The 9,416-nt window shown below is 41.1% G+C and overlaps 1 protein-coding gene across 1 annotated transcript; it reads right to left on the minus strand.

The window, feature by feature from the left end:
• Positions 1-390: 390 nt before the first annotated feature.
• cog2 (component of oligomeric golgi complex 2) lies at positions 391-9,299 on the minus strand. The gene is made up of 18 exons (XM_020093099.2): positions 9,140-9,299; positions 8,554-8,715; positions 8,165-8,230; positions 7,994-8,074; positions 7,737-7,840; positions 7,387-7,495; positions 6,903-7,082; positions 6,531-6,655; positions 6,082-6,208; positions 5,836-5,975; positions 4,664-4,725; positions 4,431-4,582; positions 4,113-4,298; positions 3,660-3,732; positions 3,112-3,254; positions 1,895-2,034; positions 1,516-1,699; positions 391-1,347 (listed from the first exon to the last, which is right to left on the minus strand). Exons 1-18 carry the CDS (start codon positions 9,194-9,196, stop codon positions 1,249-1,251), a joined length of 2,190 nt encoding a protein of 729 aa, XP_019948658.2. The 5' UTR covers positions 9,197-9,299; the 3' UTR covers positions 391-1,248.
• Between the last annotated feature and the right edge of the window lie 117 nt (positions 9,300-9,416).

The raw sequence follows: 9,416 nt of genomic DNA on the forward strand, positions 1-9,416 counted from the left end.
CATTCAGTGAAACTGCATCACACTGCACACAATCATAGTTATCATTGTGAATACGGCCGACTGTTCGCATCAAGATCCATTATTTATTCCCTGGGAAATTGGTGAGAATTTTATAAATAAAATTCCTGGATCTGCCCCCTGAAGTAGATCCACTTCAAACTTTAAAGGGTTCTTCCACCATCTGTACTGCATCATTCAACCAAGTTTCTTCAAAAACAATTCAAACAAACACACAAGCTCCTTGGTGGTAAAGCCAAGCCCCAACAGTCCCCTTCAATTCAGTAAAGCTGCAATAAATTACAAACGCATCAGTTCCCTAAATATGCCAGATTTTTAAAATCAACACCCGTTCATCATTATTCCCTGAGAAATCGGTGAAAATTTAAAAAAAAAAAGCCCAAATGTTGTGATGTTAAAAAAGTCATGGAAAAAAAATCCTGGATCCGCTCCCCAATCCAGATCAGCACCACAATCTAACGGCGGCCTACATCCCATCTTTTTCTCACGATTCATGGAAATTCTTTCAGTAGTTTTTGCTTAATAGCACTGACAAACAAACACATTCAACCTCCTTGGTAATAACATCTTGTTGACGTGTACACAACCATCCTGTGGCTTTGGAATCAGTGAGAAAAACCTGTATTTCATTTACAACCTTTGTATTAAAACACAGAGATTCAACACTGTATCCAAAGTTCTCTACTTCTTTCCCCCCAAAGTTAATTATGTCAAACATATTATACTATGCAACCTCCATACAACTTAAAGACTTCTTTATTGGAGATGAATCCTTCACCAAGTAGCAGAATTTAGACAAATAGCGTTTGATTCTCTCTTTAGAACTTTCTGACCAAATCAGAAAAGTAATCTGTCGAGCATTGCATTTTCACCGCTCCTCCCACATCAGGGATCTTGTATAAAAACATTTCATGGACTCACCACCGTGCAGTCCTCCTTCTAATTCACAAAGCTGCGGCAGAAGCCATCAGGATCCAGACAGCAGCAGTTTCACACAGTAATTTACAGCTGAACTCTGACAGGTCCCTGTTGGTTCAAATTCTGCATTAAATAGAGATGTTCTTGTTTGATGCTTCTTTTTTTTTTACAAAACATCCCCCTACATTCTTCGTGGTATGGCCATCATTAACTAGACCATGACTTTGGTCTGGACAGGGACAAGTGTCTTCACAAAAATGCAGAGATAAGTGCAGCATGTTACTGGTTTCCAGTTACTGTGGAATCAACGTTTTACTGGTTCTGCTCAGCAAGCTCTCGAGCCTCCCTCACGAGGTCCATCAGGGTGGAAAACATGGAGATGTCACTTGGCTGAAGACCCATCTTCTGAATCTGAGACGAACAACAGAACAAAGCAACGTGACTAACAGTGTTTCAGATGACCAGGAAGTTTCAAACACAACCAAGTCGCAGTTTATAACTTCAGAAATGTCATTTATTTAAGTACGTGTCTGCACAGACGATGAATGCGTTTTTGCGTACTTGTCAAACACAACTCACCTGCTCTCCCATGTATTCCACGTCTAACGCCAGCTGAAGACGGATCTTGCTGTCATCTGTTGGTCCACCATTTGCTCCCGCCGCCGCAGTCGTGGTTGCACCCTTTCTCGCTTGCTTAAGTCTCTTCAAACTCTCCTCCATCTTTCTCACTGAGCTCAGCACCTCCGAGATGGTCTCATAGTACCTGGACACAAACCGCGGCAATTGTCATTAGTGAGAGACGGTTTGTGGGTCGCAGCTGGAAAGAAATCTGGATAAGCTGAGTTACAGTAAAGGGATGAGCGCATGCTGTAAATATTCACGTACTGACTTTGGTCAGTATTTGTAAACTTGTCAATACAGGAACGGCCTCATGGTTTGTTTGAGTGTTTAAAGTTACCTCTGTGTGCAGTTAGAAAGTGCAACTCGCAGCCATTCTTGTGCAGTGGAGGGGGTGACCAGCCCTGTCGAATCCGTCAGCAACTGATGTAAAGGACGTAAGGCGTTGTCCATGTAAGCTGACGCACGCACAGGCAGATCCTACACAGGGAGGAAGTCAAATATTTTACATTTTCCAAAATATGTTTGTATAGAATTCAATATTTCAAGGACATGTGTTGTTGAAAGTTGCATCTCACTTATCTTTTCTCTTAAAAAACCCCACAAAAAATAACTTGATAAGAGCTGGAATTTTCCGTTGACCTCCTGTGGTTTGTTTCTCACTTTGCTGCAGTCATGTCAAGTGTCAATCAATACTGTGTGTGTGGTAACATGTGAAACAGGTTGTGTGAACACACAGAACCTCTCACAGCAGTGAAACACTTTGTTTCAGACAAATATGATGAAATGTATTAGTTAGCAGAATGTTTTTGTATTTTCAACAAATGAGTGACTAACTATAACTACAAGTGTGAAACATGAATTTAGAATCAGACTTAGCAGAAGTAGAGGCTCAGAACTTACTCAGGACTTGGAGAACATTGAGGGAAACTCAAACTTGATGTTGTGATCCTTGATGAATAGTTTTTAACAGTTCTATTAATTCCAATATTAACTCTACAGTAGTGTATCAAACCAGTTTTCAAAAACAGCTACAGAGACGTCTGGTCACTGGTGGGCAGAGAGGCTAACTGTCAATGAGCAAGGGAGTTTTTTGCCATTTCAAAGATCAATTATAAAGTTGGATAATTGCATTAATTTCTGAAACTCGAATGATCTTCACATACAAGAAATCTCTTCAAAGTGAGCTCAGCCTTTAAAACTGAACAACCATTCAGGCAAGGCAATTTTATTTATAAAGCACCTTTCATACACAGGTAGTGATAGATTCAAGGTGCATTTAGTTCTTTAACAGGCTCAAGCTTAAAACCAACAACAATAAAATATTCCAGTACCATTTGTTTGAATGTCATTCATGTACCAACAAGCATTATCCCTCCAGGTTTCATCTCAAACTTACCAGTAACAGCATTTCAAATGTCACAACACAATTCAAAGCACATTCGCCCTCCAGGTTTGGTCTTGATCAGACAAATATTTGCTCCATTGCTCAGAGGGACGTTATATGACCAGGGAGAAAAATAGGAGAAACATGTGCGTGTTTGCATCCTCGCTGACCTTATTAGTCCTGCGGTAAAGTCGTGGAACCTCCGAAGCGCTCTTTAGGAAGCGGCAGGAGCGCTCAGTCAGATGCTGGGTCATCCTGGCGTTCAGAGTGGGAACGCTACTTGACAGACAAACCTTGGAGTCCGCCAGAGCATCTGTCATAGAAGAGAGCACCAGTAAAATGAGTAAAGGAAGTACACTGGCAGACTGAGCTACCCATGAGCTGGAGGAATATTTTGTTACCACTACTTTGTCAGTTAACAAGTTGTTCTCAAAAGCATGTCAGGGCTTTTGAATGTTTAAAGTTCATTATAGCATGCATAACATCAGATTAAATCCCCTGCAGCTTTAGAACTGACAGATAATTCAGGAAAACTTCCACAGAAAAATCTGAAAAGATTCAAGCAAAAACTGCAAAGCTAAAATGAAAAACTAAAATGATTAGAGCCTGAAAAATATGTCTGTTTGTGGGCTGACTGTATGTCTGTGAAAGGCTCATATCAGCACATATTATCAGTCAGGCTCCAAAATCAAGTTTTATAAGCATCTGGGCAGCTTACCTTCCACAATTGCAAGGTTTTTGAATCCAACTGCTTCTAAACGCTGTCTGACCATTTCTGACAACTCTGGGATCTAAGAGAAGACGAACCACCTGTCAGTTCAGAAACAATCAAGTGGAAACTGGGGAATGAATTTGAAGCATTAAATAAATCAATAAAGAATCGTCTGTCACTGATGTAAAGGTTTATGTGCAGGGCTCCAGAGTTACTTTATATATATGCTGTTATAAGGATCGTATTCCAGTGTTTCCTTCTAAAGGATTTTGTGTGTCTGCTTGTCTCTGTCGCTCTTCACACATAAACAGACAATCACATTTATTTTGTTACTAATCGATGATGTTGCATCATGGATCCAGTTCTGGTGACTTTAAAATTGATGTCCTGGCTGTGCAAGATTGTGTGTGTGTGTGTGTGTGTGTGTGTGTGTGTGTGTGTGTGTGTGTGTGTGCGCACCTGCTCCTGGAGCTTTTGGATGTCAGCAGCAATGTAGACCAGCTGTTTGGTGGACAGAGATGCAGGACTCCCACTCTCACTGCCACCATCTTCCATTGAGGTTCGGCTGGAGGTGGAGGAGGCTGAGCTGGGCAGAGGCCTGGCTGGCTCTTTAGTCGCCTCAGGGACTGGAATCTTCGTCAACGCCTGCACAAACACAGATGGGGACAAAGTGCAACAAGATGGATTGTTTTCATACTGTTTTGTTGACACTCCTGCTTTTAAAAATAGTCTTTAAATCAAATCTTTGTAGTCCTCCTGCCGTTCATTTAAGATCACCTCATCGAGAAACTTGGAGTATCGAGAGTAGAGCTGCAGCGTGAGCTTCCAGAAGCGATGGGCCAGAAGTGACAGGTAGACCTTGTCAGACCAACATCTCATTAGACAGGACCACAACACCTCAGACACCTGCAGGTGGTACGCACTGCCAGCTGGACATGAACAAGACACAGACACACGGTTACTGTGAGTTAGGTCCACACTGGTGTTCATGGCAGAAAATTATTTCCTACCGGCTGCTGCCTCGAGTCCATCACTTATGGCGATCTCCAGACTCCCTGCTATTTCCTTATACCTAAACAAAGAGGGACACACAGAGAGGGGAAGCACAAAATAATCAATGTGTTCTCAGTTTATTTCTTGCATAAGCTCTGATGTCCACATGCTCATGACAAAAAACAAAACGGTTTCTTGGAAATGATGGACTTGTCCAGGCTTCTGTTGTGAAATGAGGACACCGCAACCAAATCTTTGTCTTGAGGGACAATGATCAATCTGTGTATGTTTACAGTGTACAGTGTGTTTGTGGCTGACAAACAGTAGACAACTGTTTTTACTTTTTTCACAAAGGTCAATGCCCATTAAGTCAAGGTCCAGTGTCACGTTTATAGGAAAAGTTTACTGAGATGCAGATACATGTCCTAAATTTACATTTAACCTCTTATCATAGTCCAATGAAAATGGTCTTGATGGTTAAACATTTGCCAACCTGTATTTTTCCACTAAAAAACTGCTGACAGGCTGAAGTTTTAATCAAAGCTTGTCTATTGAGTCACTATGCAAGTCTAGTCAATTCTTCAAACAATCACTGTGCAGAAACGACATCCTCACCCACGTCTGACCATATTCATTTAAGATGAGGGGTCTGAATGTAACAGATTAAACAGCTATTCTCCACTGCATGCAAGTAAAAATGCTGTAATCTCAGGGTTTTGCATATCAAACTCTACAGTAGTACGAGTCTCATTCTAAACCGAAATATCTTGAAGGAACAGTTTGACATATTGAGAATTGAGCTAATTTGTTTTGCTGCAGAGATGAAAAGACCGATACCATTCTCATTTCTAAAAAATAAATACAGGTCAACAGCAATGATGACTTTCTTTTAGCGTAACAAGTGAAAATAGAGGGAAACAGCTGGTCTGGGTCATCCAAAGGTAACAAAATCCACCAATCATCTATTATCAATGCTTGATAATGAACATGCTGTATCTTGTTTGTTTACTCTGTAAACCTAAGTGTAAAAATGATTCATTGTGCTATTAAAGGACGTTATGTGTGAAACTGTTTCTTGGCCGGCCACAGTAACTTCTTTTTGAAGTTTCCACCAGTTGTCTAGCAACTACACAAGTACCTGGCCAAGAAATAGGTTGAAGAGTACAGATTGTATTGAGGCGATATGTACCGTAGCTGAAAATAGACAGGAAGGTTCCATTTGTTGTGGAAGCTGGTGTAGGAGGGATGTTCTCTCAGTCTCTTCACACTGGCTTGCGAGCTGCACTGACGCTCAAACCTCCGCACAAACTCCATACTCACACTGTAGCGCTGGAAAGTAAGACAGAGCCGACAGTAAACACACAAACACAGGTGAAACGACACAATCTTTTTCAAATTGAATGCATACACGCCCATTGTGTCACTGTGGCTGTACCTCATAGAATATGTCAGGGTTTCCAGGGTTGAAGAGGTAGGCCAACCTCTCCTCGACCCCTTTGATTATCTCCGGCCAAACTGAGTTCACCATGAAATCATAACCTGGCACGGTGTCGGCTTTGTCACTGAGGAGAAAGAAACAACCTGAATATTAAAAATACAAAACACATGTAGGGGAATAGTTGTTGTTAAAACAGAAGATTACATTTTTTTTATCTTTATCTCTCATTATTTTGTGTTATAATAGTTGAGAAATTAAAAAACTACAAATGTAGCTTAGTGTTGTCTTCAAAGCATCAGCCAGTCACGTCTTTAATACGCAGATATTAACTCTGTGTGCACAACTTATTTATCTTGTTCTCACAAGATAATAACAACTTGGGCGCACATAAAGAAATATCAACTTTTGGAATTTCAATGAATTCGCCTCCATGATAACGTGAATACCTGGATATGGCTCCTCCAGTCACCTCTCTTAGCAGTCTACAGTGATGAGGAACAAACTCCAGCAGTCTGGTGTACATCAACTGGAGACCATTTGGACTAGACTTCACCACCTCTTCTACTATCACCTAAAAGAAGAGGAGAGAGAAGAGATCTTCAGTTGCTGATCGATAAAGTTTATTAAAGCAGGACAGTTATTTTAACTAGCTCAGTATATACATTACACATATAGCTTGCCATACTAATTATGAACTAAAGAGGTGGCCTCTCTGGTCATCTAGTTTTTCAAGATAGATAGAAATGATCCACCAACTTAAATACGTCACGTTTCAAGCTAACCTTTCTTCAAAAAGTTAGCATGTCTGGACTGTGTACCTGGTCCATGTATGGTTTGACGAGCACCTGTCCCACCAGTGCCTCAGCATCTCGGGTCTTGTCTATGGTGGCATACGTCCTCAGGCAGTGACGCACCATGTCCACATTGGATGTCTGAAGACCCTGGATCAGCAGACCCTCAAGAGACTGCTGCAGCATGGAGGTGATCCCTGCGATACGCTGACAAAGAATGACACTCTGTCACTTCCACTGTTAAAAAGTGATGATCACAAGTAGTCTAGTATATTCTAGTGAGCACATAAAGCAAGTGAATCATGTGTCAGTGTGCTAGTATCAAATATATTGGAGATTAATTCTGTATAGTCAGTGCAGTTGTTTTCAATGATTGCACAGAAACTGTCTATCTCTGCCAAACTATTGCCAAGCTGGTGGATTAAAAGAAGAGCAGCCAGACAGAAAAACGGTTTGACTAACTGAGTATTGATTCATCGGCCGTCTGACCAATTGACCGTATAACACTTACAGGTCTAACTTTGTCCAGCAGGGGCATGCCTTTGCTCTGTACTGCGTGGAATTGTAGCTGGTTGAATTCTGTAGCTATCCTCTCCAGGATCTGACCTGCTAACAAAGGACTGAACACAGACAGACAGACCGGCATGAAGTCACACACAAATTATCACAACAAGCTCAAACAATCCGATCTCTGGTTTTGAAAAGTTCAAACATTCCACATAATTCCATATAAAAATGTCTAAAAAAGTTAGATTTCCAAATTTAGAACTAGGATGTTTTAGAGCTATTTCATTTTGTCCTTTGGTGTTCATTTATTGACCGAGTGAAGCCAGTGGGTTTGATCACACTCCAGTTCCCCACCTGCTGATTTCCAGAGAGTTGGATTCCTTGGAGTTCTGCGAGTTGAGGATTTTCTCAATCTTCTCCACTGAACGCACCACCTGAATTAGCCTCAACACATAGACCTGGTGGATTGTAATTATTAAAGAAAGGCAGACAATTATTCACTGAAATAGGTGAATCATTTTTATTATCCCACAAAATACAGCTTGTTGAAACAACATATATCCAAAATGTTGCATAATAATAAAGTCAGACAGGAAGGTGATGAGCCAAACCTTTTTCTTCTGCAGATCATCCTGTTTGGACAGCTGGTTGTCGATAGCTTGAATCACTTCACTCACACAGGAGCGCAGACTCTGCAACAAACCAAATCCAGGAATGTTCATAAAGCCTCAGTGACAGGAATCAATGGAATTATTTGACTTATACTTAATCAGAACACATACCATGATCTCTTCTCGTAATTGTCCCAAAGGCACAGAAAGCTGATTGAGGGCTTTGTCCATCCCCACCTGAGACAAGGGAACAGACATCAGAGATTAGAAACCGTCTATCCTCACAATCACTTTTAAAATTTAAAGCTGTGTCATATATTTTGTGGAGAAGTGAATAATTATGAAATAATGATTACATGTTAATTATTATTTATTTCTGTATTTTATTGTTTCATTATTATTATTATTACCCATTGATACAGTGTACAGTGAAGTCTGGCTATCTATCTCACTCTGATTTCTGGCTGCCTTCTCGGTCTCCTGTTGATGATTGTTGTATAAAGGTAATAAACTACAGACACACTGGTCAAGACACAAGGCGACATTCAATGACAACTGACCAGGTTGGTGGAGAGGTTGACAAAGTCTGCGTAGTCCTTGTTGATGAGCTCCACCATGGCTGTTTTCAGCAGCTTGTAGTAAAGCTCCAGGTCCTCCCTCATCTCCTCCAGCTGGACCTGCTTCCGACACTCCGCCACAAACTGGTCCACGTCAAAGTCATCCTACAAACACAGAGACAAGAGACCAGGAGGTTACATACACATAGTGCAGGCAGCAGTGAAACCAATAACTTCCACTATGGACATGGACAGACATGCACAGAACCAGTAAATACAGACAAATATATATATAGCCTCAAAGTGACAGACCAAACAATCCAAGTGAGACATTTGTCCATTAAACTCATTAATAAAACTTGAAATTAAGGTTTTAACTACGATTCAGACACAGTGAGGTTGTCGTTCACATGATTAACAAAGGCCATGTCTGTCATTACAGATTAAACGTGCATTACATGGACAAAGCTTCAAAAGAGGTTTAAGTATGAAAAACTACAACCAGCTCAACTTAGCTTAACGCTAGCTAGTTCAACAGCAGCACTTCCGGTTAGTGCGTCAACAAAATGAAACGTTGACAGATTCTCACCTTCATAAAAACATCTTTGTCGAAGCACAGAGAGTCTGGGCCCTTCGGTAGATTCATGTCGGATCACAAACACACAAACACACATGAAAAGAAGATAGAGCCTCCAGTTAGCTGCTGTCACCAAGCTTCCGCAAACATGGCAAGAGCACCAACGAAGAAGAGTCACTGGTTTGGCAATGAGGAGAGAACGCTGCTGCGCCCTCTACAGGCCGGTGTTGTTGCTCGATTCAGTCCTCAATACAGAAGAAAGGTCAAGTTCTCCCTGAGAATAATATTT

The sequence above is a fragment of the Paralichthys olivaceus genome, chromosome 14, assembly GCF_024713975.1.
Source record: "Paralichthys olivaceus isolate ysfri-2021 chromosome 14, ASM2471397v2, whole genome shotgun sequence".
NCBI classification, from domain to species: Eukaryota; Metazoa; Chordata; class Actinopteri; order Pleuronectiformes; family Paralichthyidae; genus Paralichthys; species Paralichthys olivaceus.

Bases quoted from the DNA above. Each gene is read 5' to 3' on its own strand.
- cog2 (XM_020093099.2), bottom strand. From the start codon at position 9,196: ATGAATCTACCGAAGGGCCCAGACTCTCTGTGCTTCGACAAAGATGTT. The intron at 1,700-1,894 runs GTAACTTTAAAC...GTTTGTGTCCAG, and splicing joins CTTTCTAACTGCACACAGAG to GTACTATGAGACCATCTCGG. The intron at 1,348-1,515 runs GTGAGTTGTGTT...TGTTCGTCTCAG, and splicing joins TGGAATACATGGGAGAGCAG to ATTCAGAAGATGGGTCTTCA.